Consider the following 24,246-nt stretch of genomic DNA (forward strand, 5'->3'; position numbering starts at 1 on the left):
CATTTTTCTGCTTGATGATCCAACCTAGTTGATCTTCCTGAACACCAAAAAGCCTTCTGGCTTAATTCAGAGGTTACGTAACGGCCCTCAGGTACCTGCAGCACATCTCTGGTTGAGTAGAGAAATCACATCAAGACCATCATGTAGATGGAGAAAGTTCCAACATGTGTTGCCCTCAAAGCAGCAATCTACTGGTTGTTGACATTTGCAAATATAACGTAATAAAATAAACAATTTCTTGTATGTTAAATCACCACAGCATGTTTTATTTCACCTTATGTACAAAAGGATATTTGTTAAAACATTAAGGCTTCTTTTCTAATTGCATTGCAAAAGTTACAGAGAAATAAAAAAAATCAGATTCCATACAAGAGATTTCTTCAACTATCATGTAATTTTAAACCACTTTATGAAATCTCTCTCATTCTCCAAATGGAATAATTGAAAAAGGGATCAAACAGTGGATGAGTAGTATATAAAGCCTTTGTTCATTCACAAAAGACAAATTTACAGATCTAAAATACAATCTGAAACCGTTTGGCTTTGCATTTTTAATCGTTTTCTATTACAATCAAAGCATTGATCTTACAGTAAGTGTGATCCAATTCCTATGCGGCCGCCATGTTCAATATAATGCTGCCTTTTTTCCATTTCCAAAGCGTTTAAAATGGACGTTTGATTGCAACTGCACACGTAAATGATAAGTTATTACGCCCCAACAGTGAGACATTCACATCCCGTCATGATAAAAATCATGCACTTCAGTTGAATCCTGTTCCTGAGTCAGTGATGATGAGTAATTCCTGATATTTGAACACTCATTACGGTAACTGAACCAGACGAGTGTATGCAACCTTATTTGACACAGGCCATCATGTTTGATGGACAGCTGGTTAGCACATAGTAAATTAAACCAAAAAAACTTTGCATCCATTTGAAACACCTTCAAATCTGCTGCATGGGCTTCAAGGTGGGAGACACCTGGATGGGAAAACAAAAAGAGAAATATCACGCATAGCAGGCTTTTGGTTATAAAATTATATATTATGACATGTGGCAAGGGAAACAGATGCTGATACTGCTGGTGAAAATTTATTAAAAAAAAATAAATAGGGCATAATTTATCATTGGCCATTTTAATTGATGCAACACACAATTGAGTACAAAATATGGAATCAAGTTGGCATTTGAATACATATAATATTTTCAAATAAGCTCTTTTCCCATCAGTGGGGGAACGTAACTACATTTAAATACCAACAATCCTATAAAATACATATAACCGAAGCACCTTTTTATATTATTTTTTGGTACTCTTTGGTAATTGTCTAACTTTCTGTTTTGTTTTTTTTTTGTTTATACATACGACATGAATCCAGCAATTATTTCTAATAACCATTGACCACTAGGATGGATGAGGACCTGTTTATGGGTGTAGAGAAGAGGGTAGTTATGATAGGTTACAAAAAGCTACTTCTTAGACCTAGACAAAGTTTGTCAATTTTGTACGGTGTGAACGTACATTTTAGACTCATTTTAAGACATAATTTTTTAAAAGCCTTTATAATTTTTATTTTATTAAGCCTTTTTTAAGCCTTAATCTTGTCGTGCTCTCTGAAGTGCCGGACTGTTTTTTTTTGTTTTTGGTTGTTTCATTTACTCTTTTACAAGAGCAGTCAAAACAACACCTGCAACATCCGTCTCTACTGCAACTCGTAGCTGAATTCTGATACAATCCTTGGAGTCTTTTTGCTTTAAACATTGAAGTGCTACCTACTGTAGCTCTTTGTGTCATGAAAAGGAGATGATGGAAAAAAAGAGGGAAAACATTTTCTAAGTGCAATATATGGATGTCTTTCTGTCTGTACAACAAGCAGAAAGAATTCAGTCCTTCACCTCCACCAGTTGTTTCCACTCATGTGTAACAAATACTCGTGCAAGCAGTTTTATTTAAAAGCGCAGGCATGTTAACGACTCTCACTGCAAATGTTGAACATTTTATGGATGCAGATTAAATACCTTGAGGCCCTCAATATGTCACAAGCATGAGTGAATTTGCCTCCCATACACTCGTGGCTTGCTTTTTATGCTTTATATTTAATGTAATCTGAGGGTTGACTCAACCAGAGAAAGTAAACCATCTTTGATTAACTACTTTTCAAAAAATACCACCTTTATTGTTTTTTTTTTTGTTTTTTTTCTAGTTCCGGCTAATAACCTTAGCAAACCATCTGGAGGCTAAAATGTGAAGTTGGTCAAGATAAGTTGTCATTAAACAATTAAGTTCAACAAAGTCACAATTGTGTTTTAATATTCAAAATTCAATTGAATACAATCTTCCTTGGGGAGGAAAATATATCAGCCACTACAGTAGGTACAGTAGGTTGAGATGCTCACCTCAAAATCTGTGCCGGTGCATGCCTTGATGTCCTCAGGAGTTAGTCCCTCCCATAGTTCAATCAGAGTTAGACCTTTTACTTTATCCACATCAAACACAGCCTGTTAAAAAGAGACAGATGGTCGAACAAAATGAGCATGAAAAAAAGAAGTGGAGGGAAAATGTTCAAAAGATGGTTGATGATGGGACATAATGACAAAATCCATTGGAGTACACCATACTACTAGGCTAAAAAAAATAAATAAATAAAAATATCAAGATGACATTAACAGAACTATAAAGACATCCAAAGTAATAAAATACAAAGCATCAGTTCAGGTATGAAGACAAAGTAGCATTTCAGTGTCATCTACACAGAAGATGGCAAAAAAGCTGCAGTTATTGAAGACGCATATAGGACAGGGAAAACAACGCTCCTGACTCCCTAAATCTGGACCACTACAAATAGGTGAACAGTTGAAAATAGGTATGAATGTTTAAAAATGAACTATAGTTTATATTTTATAATTTTAAATATTAGATTCAACCTTTCCAATTCTTGTATCAATGATTTGTGATGAAAGCTGAATACACAAAAAAATGCTCAATACATCAGAGGTCTTGAACCTTTATAATGCATCAAACCCTGGTCAAGAAGAATGTAAAAAAACAAAATTGTTTGGAGGCGCTAATGATTAAAGATGCTTTTTTTTTTTTTTTTTTTTTAACATTTTTGTCATAATTATTAACTGGAAAATGAATGCCACATTGCAAAATGCATAAAACATTAACATAGTTTGTTTTAGAGATCAAATGCAATCATTCCATTTAAAGAAAAATGTAATACTATTGAAGCTTTTTTGTTATATCTGGATTCAAAAACAAATTGCAGACCCCTGCACTTTCTACCTATTGATTTATTTTATCAACTTGTCCCTTATAGGGTCTTGTGGAGGACCTTGTAAACATAAAATGCCAAAAATCTCTGCAAAAGTCCTGTCTCATCAGAAGGTAATGTGGTAAAGAGAATGTTTATTTCTTACCCACCAAATAAAGTATCTGTTAGAAACACTTTTAATGAAACACATGATGGTTTTAAAGGGGATAAAACAGTAGTGATGAAAGAAGTCAATATAGTTCATGCCTGGGCCTAGCCTATTAGCTCAGGCAGGGAGTAAACAGTCAGACCAGCAAAGTGATCAGCATTAACTTAAACAAGTAAAAAAAATAATTTTGTTGACAGCAGTTTTAACTTTAATTTTGTCTTCCGTTTGTAGAAAAGAAAATCACTTTTTTTTTTTTTTAGAAATATAGTAATATTAATAACTGCTCTCTCAGAGAGCAGATTCAGTGATATGACAAACATGTCCTCAGTATAGGATTCTTACAGCAAAAAGATTGTAGTGCTATGAAAGTCCCTGGAATTAAAGCATGTACTGTGTATATGTGTAAATTTTATTTAATATGTGTAAATAAATAATAAAAAAAAGTCAGTTTATTGGCGCTCTAGTGGAATAGGGACAATGGTACTGTGTCAGACTGTTGGTTTTAGTTAGCAATTAATTAAACAACATCTAGTTTATTATTATTAAGCACAAAATATACCAGAGCACAAATAATTTGTAACTAATTCTATATACAATTTGTGATTTTACATTTCTACTTAAGCAGTGTTGTTTTCGTCAACGATGAGGATGACGAAATTTTTTTGTGTACGCTTTTTTTTTTTCCCATGATGACAAGGTAAACATGAATCTTTGTTGACAAAAACTTGAGAGTTATGGCTCTGAGTTTTAGTTAACTCACAGAAGATGAGACTAAATAAAATTTACAGGGTAGTCTGTCAGATATTTAAAATGTTGTCATTGTGCTGCTAAGCGGTATCAGCCGTGCTGCTGGATCATGTTTGGCCCTGCAGCATGCCAGGTGGGCATCTGTGGTCATTCTGCATGTCCACAGATGGAAACCTGGAACATTCTGGATTAGTTTCAGCCTGCTGCTGTTGCCATGGTCCGACAGAACAACTGTACTGCGCACTGAACTCTGAAAAACTGTTCTTCCAGTTTTGCTTGTGCAGAAATGCATCTTTGCGTGCGCATAGCTCAGAGTCTGCGTCTCTCTTTCCCCACCGAGGGTTCACTCTCAGCAGTATGGCTCTTCCTGCTCTCGTTACTTAATAAACTAGGTTGCTGATCATCCTCTGCCAAGCGTAAAATTCCTTTTGTCTATCCAGAATGTATTTATGATTGGAGGTGACGCTAAACATTCTTTAATTTCTACCAAATGGAATCCCTAAATTATATCCAAAGAAAATATTTCATTACATTCCGTTTATTACAGACCCAGGTGAAAAGGTACATAGATCTTTGAATATTTCTCTCTCGTCGTTCTTGTCTCTGTCAAATTAAATATTATGTAAATGTTTCCTTGTATTGCCATTAAAATTTTTTCCTATGTTTCCTTTAAATATTTAAACATAAGAGTTATTATATTAATTCATTTTAGGTCTGGATTGCCATGGCATTACAAGGCAAATATGTAGGTCATCTCTGTATTTTTGGCAAAAATTGCCAAAGCAGAAAGAAGATTTTCTATGTTCTTTGCTTTTTTGGAGTAAATAAGATTTTACTGATCTGTGTGTAATGCATAATTCATAGTAGATCAGGATTTTTTTTGCTTTGGGATGTAAACCTTGTATGTCTAAAACCATTCCTTTATTGTACAATTTTTTAGCTTTTCTCTCTGCTATATTAACCATCATTAAGTGTTGAGCTAAATCTGGAATTTTCACAACTTTTGTGAGACAATTTTGTGTAAAGTAGGGCAATAATTCATAAAAAGTTTATTTGAATTCTATGAATCAAAGTTTTCTTCCCAACAGCAGTGATGAAGTGCATGGAAGCATTCAATACCCAGCCATTGTAGCATCTAGGCAAGAGCTGTCAGTCTGGCAAAGAATCTGGTTGTTATTCGAAATTGTAAGGGTTAACTTTTTATTTTACAACATAAAACTGACAAAAGGTTTTAGTCTAGTTTTAAACTTTTAGTAGACTAAAACCGACTAATACTATCACATATCCTAATGGCTAAAATGTGACTAATACTAATAATAGTTTTCATCCTGAAGACTAAGACTAAATCCAAGATGGCTGTCAAAAACAAATCACAAAATAAAAATGTGTGCTACATCTCATATTGTTGCATTATTTCAGCAGCAATTGGAGCACCCATTGTTTCTCCATTGTAAAACTATTAAGTTCAAGTTAGAAATATCGAGCAAAAATGTTCTTGTAAATGTTGTGAAGCAATGACATTCTCATCTATAACTGTCATACTGTTAGAAGCTCAAACTGACTCATGTCTCGAGAAAACGTCATAAAAACAAGTGTTAAAAGTTAATCTAAAAAAAAATAACCTTATTTTGCTACTGTGATGAACAATATAAGATTAGCTAAGTAAATATCAGGAAAACTCTGCAGAGCTGATGCCTTTTTTTCATCACAGACTAACAGGCTAAGCCTCAACCACATCCATGCAAAGCCTGTCAGGACTCTCAGCTCATTAGGACCCCACACAGTGACAGGGCAGGAGGCAGATATCTCACTTCAATATAGCAAGACAGATGGAATGTCACGAGGAACAAGGGTCTACGGGTGGCACAGATACCGACATGCATCTCTAATTGTGAAACTTGTCATAAATGATTAAGTGGGATTAAATGTTAATCAAAATAACCCAAATGTGGTGGTAAAAAATATGAGAATGGTGTGCAGTTATAATAGGTGTCATCGTATGTCACTGACGGTAAGCTCTGGCTCTGCTTTGAAATGCATGACATGCAGCAGTCTGGGTTGGTACATTCTGAATTAACCTGTTGACTTCATCTCTAATTATCACACTTTGTGCATATTGTGCTCCATTTTGTAGCCTTTTAGTTTGAACTTTTGGCCACCTTTCTTTACAGTTTTTAAATCCACTGCTAAAAATTGTTAATTAAGAAGTAGAATGATATGCTTGTATAGCTGGAAGTGGGCTTAATGTCTATTAAAAAACAAAGCTTGATGTTTTTAGGAAACAACATGACTATGAACAAGGCAACAGCAGCAATTAGTCAAAGGTTATTTCAACCAACCATTTCAGCAAATGCAATAAACAAATTTGGAAATGTGTTTAGGAAAAACTCCTGATGGGGCTATAAAAGAATTTCAATTTGGCTCCAGCAGTTGTAAGTGTTGTCATTAGAGTTACTGCCATTATGCAAAATTACAAGGTGACATTTTGCTGGGACCATTATCATGACTGAATTATCTTAAAGACATTAAACTTAATTTAGACGTGAATGTTTTTTTCTAAAACAAAATCCCAAAATGAAAACAATTTTTTAGTATTCAAAGATTGAGGGGGACTCAAAGGACCTCTTATTTTCTTATTCCACCTCTGATAAACCACACAAAACTACTGCAGGTAAACAGGCATTCACACAGCGTCTGTGCGGTTTAAAAAATAAAGAGTGAATATTAGCTGATTCTCCCACAAAGATGAGCAGTGTAAACACAGCCTGAGGCAACAGGTTTCCCACCACCCTAGGTTTACAAATAAAATAAAAAACAACTCTTTAGGACAACTCTCAATTTACCATCCCTGCAGGCTGCTAAGAGCCAACAAAGATTATGTGTTTGAGAGATATTGTGCATGTCAGCATCTGTGCATGTATCAGTCAGCTGGTGCATTCTCAATAGTCCTTTTTTATTTTTTGTTGAAAGGCATTTGTTAAAAAAAAAAAAAAAGTTCAGTGTAAAATGCTATAGAATGGCCTTTTTCATGTTATAATGTAATCTTTTAGACAAACATTCCCCAAGTACTTATCAATTTCAGGAAAAATAAGAAGAAAAAAGAAGATGATAACTTGGAATGGAAGAACGAAGGAAAAAAAAGGCAGGAAGGAAGGCAGGCAGGCAGGAAGGAAGGAAGGAAGGAAGGAAGGAATGAAATAAGGAAGGAAGGAAGGAAGGCAGGCAGGAAGCAAGGAAGGCACCTGAAGATTGATTTAAGGTGCTCAAAATCAGGCTAATGATTCACCACTGATGAGCACCGTAACAATAATTTTCTGAGCCCACAGGCAGCCCTAAACAGCTTTATGAGAGACCAGATAGCTGCAACCCTGTATTATTCTGACATTAAGCTGCAAAATAACAACACCAGATAATAGACACTAATTGCTGGGATGTCTTATGAAAAAAAAGAAGAAAAAAAACACTAAGTAAAACATCAGTTAAAGTCTTCAGTTGTTGTCGTGGAAGGATTTTTTTTTCTTTCAAAACAATCTTATGGCCTTGATAATAAAGCAGTAAAATGTTGCATAACTCTTCTTCTGATAGCCTTTCAGGCAGCTTCTCGACTGATATTGATCATCGTTTGTAAATCATTTAAAACACTGTTTCTCTCTTCTTTATTGTCATAAAGCGTGATGGAAGTAGATTAGAGTTATTGCTTTCCTTTCACACTAGACAATTCCAGCAGAGACCATATATGAAAAATTCTCATAATTGACATGAAAGCGTTGTTGTTTTTAGAGAACAACTTGGTAAGGCTTAGTAAATGGATAGCAAAAAAATACATTAAAAACCTTGATATCTTCTCGTTGAGTAATCCAAGCAATTTTCCAATTTATATTTCCATGTTGAACCCCATCTTGGTTATGTAATGTAAATCCCTTGATTGTCCAACAATGGGGAAATTCACTTTGTTTGAGCTGGGATGAATCTTGATTAAAGAAAAAAAAAATTGATGAAAACAAAGATTACAAAGAGGCCACCTGCATTGTCAAAGACTACCTTCAAAATTCTCACAAATTGAAATAAAATGGAATAAAGTGAAAAGAAAAAAAAATGAAGCTTAGGAGGCAAAGTTAAAAATACAAATGACAAACAAAAGAAACGTTTCGAAAGAGAAGAAAATTAAGTCACCAGTTAGGAAGTTTAGAAATGTATCCTGGAGAGAAAACAGATCTGGGAGTGTATTTAGGGAATGTTTTAGAGGCAAGACAGCAGAGGCTGGCATGAAGGAGACGGGGAGCAGAACTAGCAATGCAGCACAAAGGGCTTTAACCTTTTCCAAATGTTAGCAGAAAAGTACTTGCTGAGAAAAGCTGTGAGATCACAATGGAAATGAGCCGCACAGAAAGGAATGAGTGGGTTGGTGGGTGGATGGTGGGGGTCACACAGACTTTGTCCCTGACAGGTCATGCTTTTAGAGAACAAAGTTTAAAAGTAGTCATTACGGGTGGAAAAAGGGAACTGACCAAAGTGAACACAAGCTACATCTGCACTAAAATCTAAAACAAGAAGGGGCTCCTCTCTTGACTTGATTTTCATTTCTCTCCAATACTTTTAACATTTAGTACTCAAATATCTGGATGAATATTGCTAGCCACTTTTTACTTCCAAGCTTTCTCCATTTTAAACAAAGGGTCCAATTATATAGATAATTCTTTATTACCAACAGCTGTTCTCTGTGAACCTTTACCGGTATCAAATGGCAACCAGTGCTCATCAACCAGCCTCTGGGCTCCATTTCATTAGTCTCAAATTGAACCGCTTGAAAATCATATTCCACATAATCAAAGTGCAACACATGTGAGCATGTAATCATATCTGTAAGAAAAGCATACAGACATGCAGGAAATGCAAACCTAATTTAGAAAATAGATTTTTCTTTGTTTTTAAAGCTTTCTTTCCATTATCTGTTAATAATAATATAAAATCATGTTCTGGAAAGAAAAATCTTCAGGTAAGACCTTTTTTTCCAGCTTTCTTATTGTCATTACACTCTGAAAAATACAGTGCAATGAAATTCATCTGCATTTATTCCATCCCCTTGGGGAGCAGTGGGCTGCCATTGTGCGGCACCAGGGGAGTGGTGTGTGGTTAAGGGTCTTGCTCTGGAACCCTGAGTCCAGTGGGAATAGTTTCATAATTTCTAGACATTGTAGTTTTTGATCGTTACTCATGTGTATGCAAAATCTAACAGACTGAAAACTATTTTATATAAAGTGTGCAAATTCACTGGAGGAGAGAATTTTCCTTTTTAGTTTTTTAATATTGTATTTGTTAAAAACAAATCCATAACAGACAGAGTGACCTGTAAACATACATTAAATAAACTGCCTCTCTCTGATTCTGAAAACAGCTAGTCTCTGGTTTGGATCAGTTCTGTCTCAAGTTTAAATAGATAAATCGCTGCTGCGGTTTAAAAAAAATGCTTTTGTGTGTGTGGACATGTTTTTGTTACCCCGTGGGAACAATTTCCCCGGAATATGCTACATCGTGGGGACTTATAGACACTTGTGGAGACCAAGGAATGTTTCCCATGTGGAGAAGTTCTCTTTTTGAGGTGGTGGTCAGGGTTTAGGTTTAAGGAGTTAACTGAGTTTAGATTAGGTTTAGGTTAAGTATGTGTTGGTAATGGTTAAGAATAAGGTTCTGAGTTAGAAATTAATGTATTATAAATGGAAGCCTATGCAAAGTCCCCACAACGATAGTGTGAATCAACGTGTATGTGTGTGTCTACCTGTTTATGTTACCTATTTAGGAACTTTTTTGGCATATCCACTGGCCTTCTGAGGACCAACAGGGCGTGTGGGAACCAATGGCTCATCCTAATGTGGTGGTAACCCCATTTGTAATGTTAGAGAGACAATTTAGAGGTATGGTGTGAAGTAACTGTTCAAACCTAACTAAAACCAACAGCTGAATCAATGTCAGCACTGAGCTGAAAACAATATACAGGCCATTATTCTCATCTGCTTTCCTCTCCCTTCACGTCTAAAAGTGATCCATGATAATACTGACTCTCGGTTACCGAGGAAATGAGAATTGGTTACAAATAAAAGGGAGCATTAAACTCCATTAAACTCTCAGATGTGAACATCGAAAAAAACAATGTTGAATTATCCTAAAAAGGAACAACAAAAAAAAAAAAAACCCAGCTCAATCGCAGTAGAGAGCCAGTCCAAATAAGTGTCTGAAATATATATATATATATATAAATAAACATTGTTCACAGTCTAACTTCTAGTTTATAGCTAAGGAGCTCATTGATCTAATTGTTTTCATTGACTCTTTATTTCAATTCAAATTGACCTTGGCAGAGTTGCAAAGTTTTCACACCTTTTCCGTAATGATTCGATCCACACACTGCTTTCCAGTCAAAGGAAGGCTGCACTTCTCCAAAATCTTGTGTTTCCCTCCCTGTAAGAAAACAGAAGCATAAACATGCAGACACTTAATTTGCTAACACATGTAGTTTAAATTATGCAAGAACATCATGATAAAACAGAGGTTTTTAATCTCTACAAATGTGGGCAACAAAAGACATAAAAACATTATAGTGTGTCTTCAGATGTAAAAAGAAAAAAATAAGACTTCACTCTTCTGAGGTCCTGCTGGTAATACAGTTTAAATCCTTGACCATTAAGCCCAATCTTTTCTCATAAGTTTAATTTTTTGATCCATTGCTTCAATAATAAAACAACAGCATCCTGTTGCATTATAATATAGTTAGTTATTATCTCAATCTTAAATATATCATAGACAATTTCAAACCACTCCTCTAATTAGAGTGTTTGGCGCTTAAGTCATTTCCTGGTAATGGATTTCTTGGCTGCTGTACTAAGATTGAAAGAAATATCATTCCTCCTGTGTTGCATTGTGCCATAGTCAGCTGCATATTAAACTGAGTCTCAGACTGAAGTAGAATAGCAGTCTAAAAGGTGGCTATTAAAATCTTAAAGACACCTCTTTCCAAAAAGGGCCAAATCCAGAATGCATGCCTTTGGTTTTCCCTCCACCAGGCTATTTAGGTTTGAAAATAAAGAAAAACATAAAAAACTTTTCAAAAATAGGATGAATGCATTTCTTTTCTATGGAATGTTGGTATCTGAGAAAAAGTCTATAAATTCTGTTTTCTCCCTCATGACAAGAAACTAAAATACTGCTAGTACTTTTAGTGTCCCTGGATTCAGGAATTATTCTGTAAAGATAAACAATGGAAAAGCTGATAGAGTCTGCACTTGTTCTAACATCTGTATTTACCTGTATCCATGGATGTCTCCTCATCTGCAAACATGCACGATGTAATGATGTGGCATACTGGAGTTGTATAAAATGCTTCTTTAACTGTGATTCGGGGCCACTTCTTCTGTAACCCTAAGCAACTTTTTGGTCTAAATCTGTTGTCATGTCTCGTGGTTATTTAATACAGATACATTATAAAGTATTATTTAAAGAGTTTGTCCCAAGTGATCTCAGGAAAAGAACCGGAGAGAGAAAGCTTCAAGATGTAAACAGAGAGCTTTTCTGGTATATCTTATAGATATACCAAACATAAACCGTCTTGTGTTTTTTTTTTTTTTTTTTTTAGAAAAGGAAGACAAATTCCTACATGTCCTAGTGTTTTTTTCTCCCCAATTCATGCATGAAAGCAGGCTTTAGGGCGGTAAATTTACCCTCACCTGCTGCACCATCTGGACCTGAGCTGGGTGCTAGACAGACTCCCATTAGTCAAAAAAAGAAAACACCCTGAATCCTTCTGTTAATACAACAAAATGACCATCTGCACAATTTCAGTTTAGACTTTTCAATTATACTATATATACTTTACTGTTATATTTTATCAGTAAAGTACACTTCAGAAAAAAAAAATTGCCAACCAACTACTAATCACCCACCTCAACAAAAACAACAAACAGAAATACAAAAAATATACTCCAATTCTGGAGTCATTTTTAAATTAGCCAAAGAAAAATGCAAATGAAGAAGCAATGCGTCTGGGCAAAACCTCATTAGGAATGAACTTGCCTTCTCAGATAAAGAGGCATTAGGCAATCTATTAACAGACTTGTCCCTAATCAGCCATAACAGTCACTGTCATTATTACAGAAAGCAAAGCATACTGGCAAAGGAGACAGACATGGAAAAAAGGAAATCCTCAGCTTAGTTTGGCTCTTAAAGAAAAATAAATTGGAACAAATTTGTTCAAATGCAAAAGTCAAACACTCATTGGCTTCAGTTAAAAACACTTACTTTGTTTGCCAAGCCTCTATGCAAGAAATGCAACTTATAAACCTGGTAAAGTTCAAATGCATCGCTGAATACCTTTTGCATAACTGATAGAAGATCTGTGAAAGTGGTAAAAATGTGCTAAAGGTGTAGAATGCACACTACAACAGAATTAACAGGGGGCTTAGCACAGGATCTTAAGGTACACCATCATTATATACAAATTATTACTTAAGTAACTGTAAAAAAATCTTTTAAATAAAAAGTCTTTTAAATATGGAGTGAAGCATTTAATTGAGATACTGGTAAATCAATCCAGTCCTCTACCAGTTGATAACAGCCTGATGGTTAACTGCATGAAAGGTTGAGGGATCAGGTCCAGCATAAGCCAGACCAAATTAGTTGGCTTAATGACATTGAAAATATTTACATTTATCTAAGTAAATAGGGTAAAGTGGAATAGGAAGTGACACCTTATCCAAAAATCTTATTTCAGACATCAACTTTACAAATTAAGCAATCACTTCATTGGAATAAATGAATGACAGGAAGGGATTTCCTGGTTCTTCAAAACAACATTGTAACTTTTAGTTACTAGTTCGTACCCCCCAAAGGCCACAAAAAAAAGCACAGTAGCAAAAAGGTCACCTTCAATGTTTTGGCATCTGATAGCAGATAACTTTGGATGAGTAGATTGAGAAGTCAGGAAAGCTACATTTATCCCTCTAGATTAAATCCTACATTAGAGAACCATAAATTTGTCTGATCAGATAAGTGTACCTCATTACAACTTCTAGCCAAGTTAGGTCTTGTATTTAAGAGGAGTTTAAATTGCCATAAAGTGACACTCTGGGTCACAATATCTTAAGTTACATAGGTGTGTTTTTAATAGGAGCAAAAAACTGAAAAATAATCTAATATATCTAAAATTAAGCTATTATAGTCAGTAACAATATAATAATGCAGTGATGCTTTAACTTAAGTGAATTTAAAGGAAGTTAAAAGCCCACAATCACACACCAAAGCATATTGTATACACACCTTAGCAGAGTGCTCCATGGTGACCACCACTTTGGTTCCAGCACTAGCCACTAGATCCATGGCTCCTCCCATCCCCTTAACCATTTTACCCTAATGGAGGAAAAGAAGCAGATTTTGATTTTAGGTTATCAAAAGTAATTTATATTACTGTTCAGAAAATACAACAACACTGTTTTAACCCCCCAAGACTATAATAAAGTATTTTGGCATTAATAATAAAAAAAATAGGACAATTTGTAATAAAGAATCATTGAAATTCAAAATGGAAATATAATAATGCAGGCACATAATTAACCACAACAGAAGAAAGCATAAACATGTTTCTAAATATGGGTCCATATATTAATATTCAGTCAGTATTTTTATGATCCAAACCTCTAATATAATGGAAGACATTTTTTAATGTTTCAAAACATGCATTTAGAGGAGCCGTTTTGGGATATTAGTATTCTGATTAATTCTATATAAACACGAGGAAGCCTCCAGGGATAAACTGCTGTAAACAATTGTTAAATATAAAAAGATATTTTCATAGTTCACGGAAAGATGAGAGAATATTTCTCTGCATTTTAAAATTTTACACAACTTTAGCAAAAATATTACAACACACAATAAAGCCCCAAAATAAAACTAATACTGGTTTGCTTTAATTCAATTTAACTAGAATTTTGTTTCTAGTACTTAACGACACAGGCATCTCTCAAAATATAAGGAAGTGTACAATAACTATAAGGATTGAAATAGAAATCAATTGCAATTCAATAAAATTATGAAAATTATCATTTTATTGTATATTAACACCAATCTCAATTATTAAAAGACAATTCTTCCCTTATATTTTAGCTGCCAAACCCTAAAAATAAATTGACCAGCTGTTTTCATCATACAATCTATGGTGAGTATTATGGATTGAAAGGCCATTACTCTAGTATACTACTCGCTCAACACACAATTCAAAGATTAATTTTAACCTAAACCTGCCAGGGGTATGAATAATTTTGGGTCTACATGTTTATGTTTTTTTTGGAACCGATATTTTTATCCCATTTTATGACCTCGTGAAAATCTGTTTGGGTTTAGCCTTTATGTTTTGGCAGAGTAGTACATCGCACATTAGTAAGTTTGAATAACAGAAATCAGAAAACATGTGACAGACTTACAATATTTAAGAAACACAAACAAATATATATTTTTTCAAATTACAAATGCATTTATTAAGAAGAGCCAAGATAGATCTTTTAAAATTGTAAAAAGCAATTTGCAAGATCATAATCACAACAGAATTTGTCAGATGGGTGAAAAATCGTTTTTTTTCCTCGTCTTCCATTGTTCCCAGTAAAGCTGGTTTCCAAATGTAGATGGTTAACATGCAGATATGGCCACAGGGTGACGGCTCAGTAACTGAATTAAAATCCCACTTCCTCATCAATCATATGAAGAGCCTGTTTTGCTCTCTGCTCAATGACCCCGGGAAATATGTGCCAAGTGTGGTGCATCATAAGGATACTTTCTGCAAGCTGCTTGCAAAAGATATCAACTGAGTGCAGAAAAGAGGTTCAGGAGACAAGGTGCTTTTGCGATGAGAGGGAAAAAGCATAGGCTATGCTATGCTTAACAGTGTTATCCTATGGAGCAAACTGAAAGTGGACTGATATCACAGTTTATCAACAGCCATAAATTAAATCATGAATTTCATTTTTTTTTCTCCCACTTTTGATCTTCAAATACAGCTTTCTTATCAACTCTTCTTTCATCAATTTATCAAACAGCTAAAGGGTGGGATTTTTGCAGGATGAAAAAAAAAAAAAAAAAAAGATGCACTTTTCCCACATCATCAATGTCAATGTGCTCCATGGCAGTATGTGAGGAGGGTGGTGGGTATAAAGCTTTAGACAACCACAGACAGCCTGATGCTTATGGGAGAAAGATTGAATGGATACCTGCTATCTTTGCTGGACACCTGCAATTGCTTTTAAGATAACTACAGTGATGTTGAATAAGAAATTTAGTCAAAAAGCCATCGTACTGCACGTTATGACTGCAGGAGAAGCTTTTTAAGATTGCCTGGTGATATTTCAACCAAAGAATATCTTGTGTCCACATTATTGAAACAAAGTTGAACTGTTTCCTAGCAGAGGTTGGATTGAACCAGGCCACCTTTATTTTTTTTGCAAACAGTTTGAGTCTGTTAGCTTTGTTGGGTAGCATTAAGGAGGACATGGATATATGGACTGAGACCGGATCTGCAGTAACATGGAATATGATCCAGTTTGCTGCAATCATAAAAGACTTAACTGCATAAAACACAATTATCAAACAAGAAATCTGTCTATTTCCTTGTCTTGACAGAGGTCAAACGTTTACTGTAAGTCTTCACCAGGTTCAAACTTCTTGGTACGGAGGGAGGAATTTTTTTTCCCCCAAATACCTGGGAAGATTTGTATGCATCAGAAACTAAGAGAGGACTCACTTTAATCTGCTGGGGTATGGAAAAAAAAAAAAGATAAATTATAAAAACAATCAAATATTTGGTTAAACATTAAAAATCTTGGTTCATTCATAGTGAAGTGCTTGGAAAGAAATTATTGAACAACATTTTCCAAATGAAGTAATTAAAAGTAGCCTTGAAAACTTCCATGATGTGCCCTGAATATCAGTCAAAACCCAATAAGACTGTCTCTATCCGATCCGTACGGGAAGCACGATCCGTACCATCACCTCATTTGCGAATGTGCAAGCAGATATTCATCTGGGTCGCCCTCGATTTTACTTTGTACTTTTAGGGGGAGGGGGATGTAATTTAGGTATTTTTTACAAAGTACAAACTATAATGCGTTAAAGGTTAATAATTTCCTGAGAAAATAAATGCATCTAAAGGAAGGGAAGTCATATTTCAATTTCAAAACATTCTGGCCCAAACATGTATCTAAATGTATCCTTTATCAGATGATATTGTCCCAAAAGTTAGAAAATTTCTATTTAAAAAAACCCTGTCTTAAAATCTGTCTTTTTTTTCCGTTGTTTTATGCAGGCCAGTTAGTTATAAGTCAGCTTGTACACCTGCATTCGGCCAATCATATATCAACGGTCGTCTGTCGATCACATTCTATGGTCATAGCATCTTGATTCATATGTTGCAGCTAATATATGCAACGGTTGAAATAAGAATAATTTACTTTACCATTGAGTTACGTCCCAGTGTTCACCAGGATGGGCGTCTGTGTCTCCAGACACAAAACTCTCCTCCTCTTGCATGTTTCTGCTGTTCATAGCAGAAACATGCAGTATGTTCTCCTTGGTACCAATATAATTTCCCATTGGGAACCTACTAGCACTAAGTTGTTAACTGGTTAGCAAGATGCTTCCGAGACACCGGCCACAACCAAACCTGCTTGCGAATCTTCCGCCACAACAATCCTGCCCCCTTGATAATCGAACAATCACATTCACTTTATTCACTCGTGTAAAGTCGGGCACCACTCGGCAGAGTTCGGAACTGCAAACGTTGGAACAGCCGCTTCTCTACGACTTTAAATCCTGTTTTATCACTTGTCTCTGCTAGAAATGGAATCGTAAACTACTTCCGAGAGCTAACTTTTTCAGCTTTGGATTTAAACTATATCTAGTCTTTTTGAGTTTTTTTTTTTCCCTCTCATGCTAACCTTACGGTATACAGTGCTTAATCTAAAGAAAGAGAATGGCAATAATTCAGATCAATGTGATTTATCATATTTTGCCAGACTACATTAAATTGTCTCAGAAAAGTCACAAAATATTTTTTAGAGAAGTATAGCATTCTTTAGTGATTAAAGGATAGAAATTTAATATAATTTAAATTTAATATGTTGATATAATTTTAGTACAATAATAACCTTATTTATGGCACCCAGGATGAATATCTGGTTGAACATGCACAAATGAGCTTACGATACAGATTGTGCTTCCGGTATGGATCAGGTAGTGACAAAGACAAAGGAGTTTGGATAATAAAAAATAAAAAAATTGAAACAAAATTTAGTGGTCAGTCTCTGCTGTTTAAGATTTCATCTTTGTGCTTCTTTGGGGAACTTATAGAGCCATCATGGACCAATTATATTCAAGACAACTGGCAAAAAAATATTACTAAAAAGTATCACACAAGTATAACACACAAAAAAGGTGCCTCACAAAATGATTTGAGATTCTGGTGTATACTTGGTGTCATTTCTTTTCCCAACTACATACTGGGACTACAAGTGAATTGAAAGCATCCTATGTTTCACACCAAGCAGTTTCCTGACTCCTATACTGGGAAGCAGCTGCTAACAGCATCAGAAGCAGCAAATCTCTGTCACTTAAGGATAAGACTGAAAAAAAGTAGGGGGGGAACACAGGTAGCGAGTTTAAAAACAGATTTGATAAAATGGAAGATAAAATGCTTTTACGGTACGTTTGATTATAAAATGAGAGCTCTCAAGCCATTAAGCAATATCATAATAGAAGGCCTTTCATATGTTAGAGAGTACAAGTTTTGTACCGTTTCAGGTATGAGCTAATGTTTACACTCTACTAAGTGACCTGGAGCAAAATACAAATGTTTACTCCATCTGGCAATTTCATCAGTCTCTTTTCAATGTGAAATAAATTCTGGTTTCATCGCTTAAAATAAAATAAAACTAAAACAAAAAAGAAGACAAAACAAAAAAAATTAGAACAAATCATATTATGGATTTTTTGGCAAATCAATGTTGAAAAGTCAGTTCACTGGTTGACCTAGTCTGACTGGCAGAGCATGTGGCCACACAAATGGAAAAAACACATTTTTAACAATATCTACAGAAACACCCTCTGCCAGAACCGCCACCAACCGCAGAGTAATTTAGTCATTTAATTAAAGCCTTGATGTTATTGACCTTGCTGATCATACTGAGGCACCACAGGTTTTTAATTTCCTCAGCGCTTTTATTGTGTCCATGAGGCTGCTGTAATCTGAGTAACAGGTCCCTCAAAAGCATGTTTCTACTAATATTTAATTGGTAAAAAAATGAACCTTTACCTCAAGACACCTTCTGTTAAAAGGAAATTACTTTAGCAGCACATTTATAACTGTATTGAAAACACTTAACACATAGTATCAACTCTCACTTATGTATAATGTCTTTACACAGACAATATACACTCACCGGCCACTTAAATAGGTACCCCATGCTAGTAACGGGTTGGACCCCCTTTTGCCTTCAGAACTGCCTCAATTCTTCGTGGCATAGATTCAACAAGGTGCTGGAAGCATTCCTCAGGGAGTTTGGTCCATATTGACATGATGGCATCACACAGTTGCCGCAGATTTGTCGGCTGCACATCCATGATGTGAATCTCCCGTTCCACCACATCCCAAAGATGCTCTATTGGATTGAGATCTGGTGACTGTGGAGGCCATTTGAGTACAGTGAACTCATTGTCATGTTCAAGAAACCAGTCTGAGATGATTCCAGCTTTATGACATGGCGCATTATCCTGCTGAAAGTAGCCATCAGAAGTTGGGTACATTGTGATCATAAAGGGATGGACATGGTCAGCAACAATACTCAGGTAGGCTGTGGCGTTGCAACGATGCTCAATTGGTACCAAGGGGCCCAAAGAGTGCCAAGAAAATATTCCCCACACCATGACACCACCACCACCAGCCTGAACCGTTGATACAAGGCAGGATGGATCCATGCTTTCATGTTGTAGACGCCAAATTCTGACCCTACCATCCGAATGTCGCAGCAGAAATCGAGACTCATCAGACCAGGCAACATTTTTCCAATCTTCTATTGTCCAATTTCGATGAGCTTGTGCAAATTGTAGCCTCAGTTTCCTGTTCTTAGCTGAAAGGAGTGGCACCCGGTGTGGTCTTCTGCTGCTGTAGCCCATCTGCCTCAAAGTTGGACGTACTGTGCGTTCAGAGATGCTCTTCTGCCCACCTTGGTTGTAACGGGTGGTTATTTGAGTCACTGTTGCCCTTCTATCAGCTCCAACCAGTCTGGCCTTTCTCCTCTGACCTCTGGCATCAACAAGGCATTTCTGTCCACAGAACTGCCACTCACTGGATGGTTTTTCTTTTTCGGACCATTCTCTGTAAACCCTAGAGATGGTTGTGCATGAAAATCCCAGTAGAAATACTCAGTGATAATACCAGCCCTTCTGGCACCAACAACCATGCCACGTTCAAAGTCACTCAAATCACCTTTCTTCCCCATACTGATGCTCAGTTTGAACTGCAGGAGATTATCTTGACCATGTCTACATGCCTAAATGCACTGAGTTGCCGCCATGTGATTGGCTGCTGAGAAATTAAGTGTTAACGAGCAGTTAGACAGGTGTACCTAATAAAGTGGCCGGTGAGTGTAATTCGGATCAAAAATCTTTTAAAAGAAATTAGGTTAGAATATTTAAGGACTTCTTTAAGCTTGAGACAAAATCACAAACGTATATATTGTGTATAATCTACAGTTACATTTGGCCTTTCTTTATTTCTAATCCAGCTAAGTTATTACATATTGCACATTTCATGGTTGCCAAGTAGAAATAAGCAAGTCAATCCATTCATAAAAACACAATAAAAGCAGTAGCCTGATATGTACATTCTATAAGTAATTTAATGATAATAAATAAGGAAGGTATGAAGAAAATGTGAAGTTTATAAGGATTATATATACCCACTCCTAAAACTAAGAATTAACACTATTGTGTAGTATCGAAACGGTATTTCACATAATATAACAACTGTAGGCCATATCACTGGTGTTATATCCAGACAAAACTACATTTTATACCATCACTTGCCAGTGTTTTAATATATCCTTGGAATATTTATGTATTTTTTCCATCGTCTTCACAATAAAGGACGGTGGTGGAATTATCAAACTGGAAGATGTTTATCAGCAGGGACAGGAGAGCCGATCAGAGTTAAAGGGACATTAAATGAACGTTCATAATGAAAATTATTATTGAGTATACAGCACGTATCAGCTCTACTCCTCAGATGTTTTGTGTAAAAGTTGTCTAAAATATGTCATCCATGTCCTTGGAGATTATAGACATGTGGAATTTTATTATTGGTGAATCATAGAAAAATTCCTCTAAAAGATTGTGTTGGCAGCATGACAAAAAGGTTCAAGGGGCTTAGCCTGTTTTCTGGAAGACACTTACATTTCCAGCTTTTTACAGGGGAAAAAAACTATTACACAAATAAAAGAAGTAAGAAATTAGAGTCAACCACCTTTTTTGCAAGTGAAGAGATTTTCATAAAATCCAACTTATAAATGTAACTGGGGAAAATGTGAAGCAAAATATTTTTAACATGTTTCTAAAACGTGACAAATCCAATCAAAATTATTACAAAATGGTAAGAAAAGGGATTTATTCAGACCTAAAAAAAAAAATAAATAAATAAAAAACATTTCTCAATAAATGAGCAAATCATGACAATGTGGCAATACCAAGAGAATCCTGGGAAGGATACTTTTGATTGCAGCTTCATCTAAAAGGGGGCTTGCTGCATTTTTTGAGTTGCCATGGGAACACTGGAATTTATTGTGGAAGTGTTTAAATTTTAGTTTGTGGTGGATGCACCGCAGAAAATGACCCCCTTCACAATGCAAGAGTTCCCACTTACCAACTGGCTTTTATATTCTCCCTCTCTCTGACACTTTCCACTGTCTGTTACAAATGGCTCTCTATTTAATAACATAGCGACAGACTGCCACTCTACTTTGTTACCACGACAACTAATGACAAGAATCAGAGAGACAAAACTGACAGGAACACAATGGAAACTGTGTTCCAAATAAAACAAAAACAAAAAAAGACACCATTTTATACTACATTTGACATAAATGAAGAGCATTCTTATGTTAAAAAAATAGTTAAATAAATAATATGTAAAAAGCAGAGTAAAACATACAGATTTGCTATCTAAATAATAAAAAAAACATAACTACTTAAGCATTATGCACGGAGATGAGAGGAGTGTGGATCAATGTTACCCTTAATTTTTGTCTGGGTAAAGACACAAACTCTGTGAAGAAACTGAGGACCACTGTGAGCAACATCAGATGTGCACAATGAGGCCTCCCACCAATATTAATCTTGTTATAAACCCGGGATCATAGCAAGCTCATTAAAATAAGATATTACAGCAGCAGTTTCCATTATTTCTCTTTTAATTTTAGTGATTGGCATTCTTAAAATAAAAAAATTAAAAAACGAGATGTGTAGAATGCTATATGTAACAGCCGTGCTTTGGTCAGAGTTAGGGTCCTGCTCTGGAAAACATTTGGGGTTGTTTTTGTACTGCCTTTCTGAAGCCTATGTTTTATCATTCACTGCAATCTTGAGCCTTTCAGGCATTAAAGTCATAATTGTCAGAAAATACTAGCTTAAATTTGTAGATATTTAAAAAGAAACATTAACTTGCATAAATACAAACTAAATACACATTTCCTAAGTCGTGGCTGCTACAATATTTGACTCAGTTGTTTGGAAAGGAGACAATTTACACAGGTCAGCAAATTCTGTCCGAGCAAAGGACGACTTTACAAGAACTATAACATAGGGTGATACTCCGTACGTTCAAAGTCTGCGAACTAAGGTTTACTTCACTGTCGGAGCTCAAAAAGAAGTGAGAAGTGGAAGAAGCTAGATTCTTGTGCAATCAAACATAGGTGTATGAAACCCAGCACTTGGGCAAGTACATTGCCTGTACAAACAAATTTGTTTGACTTTTTAAAAGAGCACCCAGAATAATAGCCAAAGCTTCACACAAAAAAAGTCTCAATCTATATGAAAGTCTGTCCCAAAGGAGTTAAAGCATGTGTTAAAATATTGATTAACATTGGAAACTCAAGTTAATATGTGTGGAAAGTCAGATGACTGAATATATTGATAATACATTGTATCTTTTGATATTTTAGCATTTGAACTAATTTCAATTTGTTGAAGGTATGGGTTGGATTCCAGCTAGGGCTGAATGAGTTGGCCAAGAATCAAAATGGCGATTATTTTTAACCAATACTGTGATTGTGATTTTATTTCGAATTTGCTTTGCACTGACCACAAGCTTGTAGATGTTTTGTTAAAAGGATTCACTTTTTTGTAAATTTAAAGCTTACTTATCCAGCCCATTGTTGCAAAAGTTTAGAATATCTTTGTGTGAAATATCGCTTGCTTCTGTTATGCATTAATAAGTGTGCTAGCTGCAACTCTCTCTACCTTTCTGTGTGGCGGCAAACTCCTTTCGCCTGCATTCCTGCCACCTAAAAAGATGCAGTGACAAATTTCCTATTTCCCTTATTAAATATAAAGCAACAAAAATTGGAGTGCCACTGCGATTTGAAAATTGCATTTTGTTTATTGTGATTATATTGCAAATGCAATGAATTGCCCAGCCCTAATTCAAACACACAGGTTTACAAAGATTTTAAAAAGTTATACTTTGGCTTATTTTGTCTGTGATACAATTTCAACAACTCAGTTTCAAGAGAACATATTGTATAGACAACTTAAGTGATTCATAAACACATAGTAAATGGATAAAAAAATGGATCTTAGCAACTATATGATGAAAGATTGAAGTGCTTTTCTATTGCATCACCCTCTTGTCTATGTTCATTTGATTTTTTTCCCAAGATGTTACAGCCAAGTGAAGATGCAAAAGCCCTTTTAAAGCCACGAGGTGTAAAATTCTCATCTGCATTTTGCATATTAAATGCATTAAAAATATACAGTCATGCAGGGTGTGCTGCAACCCAAACTCCTACGTAGAGCCTTTTCAATTTCATGCTAGAAAACCATCTGGATACTCTCCATTATCATAATCAGCAGGAATTGCAATTCTCTTTATCTATCCTTACAGAAGAAAAGCTAATGAAAATTCAAGGGCACTTTAGGGGTACGATTCCTGCCAGAATTGTATCACTATTTTGCAATTTATGCCATCAAGCACCAGTCAAACTGTGCTAAACAGCTCATGAACAATTAAGTACCAGTTAATTAGCAATTACCATATAGGCAAACAAGCACGACTGAAGAGATTAAACAACACTTTAGAAATTAACATCAGTAGAATCTTACTTTTTATTTTAGATCAAGTTGAATAGCAAATGTTTTGTGTTATAGTATTGAACAGATATTCAGACTAAATGATTGAGCTGTTTCCAAAAGAACATAGAGAGCTACTAACTGCATCTAGATGAAATTTCTGGTTTAGCGCTTTTGACTGGAACCAGCATTTTATATCATTTTGAACTTAGCAGTTGATAACCAGCAGTTAATAACCACTAGAGTTTAAAGAGCAATTCACTTGGAGTACAAAGTAAAAGTAATAACACTGCTTTTTGATCTTATGCTACGTTCAGACCACAAGCAGCAGGAGTAGCCGAAGCATCTTTGCGGTTCTAGCTGCGTGGTCGAAAAATGGGTCTGATGCACGTCAAGTTGAGCCACCCTATCCTTTCTTTGCCTATCTTAACGAAGGCTATATAAGCTGATGTAAGTGGGTAAAAAGTAGTTTCAATATGTTTTTGAGCGAGAAAGTTCACCTGAAAACTTAATTTGTGCAGTCAGTCTTAACACTTGAAAACAGACACTTCTGGTTATTTCCCCCTTTTTATTAATCTGTGGCATTATGAGTTATGATAAATTTTATTCTTTTTTTTAGTTAGCATGAACACATTTTTATGAGGCAATTAAAACCTTGAATGGATGCTGGTGAAGATTCTCAGTCATCCATACACACATGATTTTATA

General features: G+C 35.4%; 1 protein-coding gene across 1 annotated transcript in view; it reads right to left on the reverse strand.

The window, feature by feature from the left end:
- Nucleotides 1–249: 249 nt before the first annotated feature.
- oxct1 (3-oxoacid CoA-transferase 1) overlaps nucleotides 250–24,246 on the reverse strand; it is a 59,365-nt gene continuing 35,368 nt past the window's right edge. The window contains exons 14-17 of the mRNA XM_015389157.1: nucleotides 13,477–13,566; nucleotides 10,546–10,626; nucleotides 2,398–2,499; nucleotides 250–981 (exon numbers count right to left, since the gene is read on the reverse strand). Of these exons, the coding sequence (XP_015244643.1) occupies nucleotides 946–981; nucleotides 2,398–2,499; nucleotides 10,546–10,626; nucleotides 13,477–13,566 (309 nt within the window). The 3' untranslated portion in view covers nucleotides 250–945. The remainder of the gene's footprint in view (nucleotides 982–2,397; nucleotides 2,500–10,545; nucleotides 10,627–13,476; nucleotides 13,567–24,246) is intronic.

The sequence above is a fragment of the Cyprinodon variegatus genome, unplaced genomic scaffold (assembly GCF_000732505.1).
Source record: "Cyprinodon variegatus isolate N-32 unplaced genomic scaffold, C_variegatus-1.0 Scaffold450, whole genome shotgun sequence".
In the NCBI taxonomy this organism is placed as follows: Eukaryota; Metazoa; Chordata; class Actinopteri; order Cyprinodontiformes; family Cyprinodontidae; genus Cyprinodon; species Cyprinodon variegatus.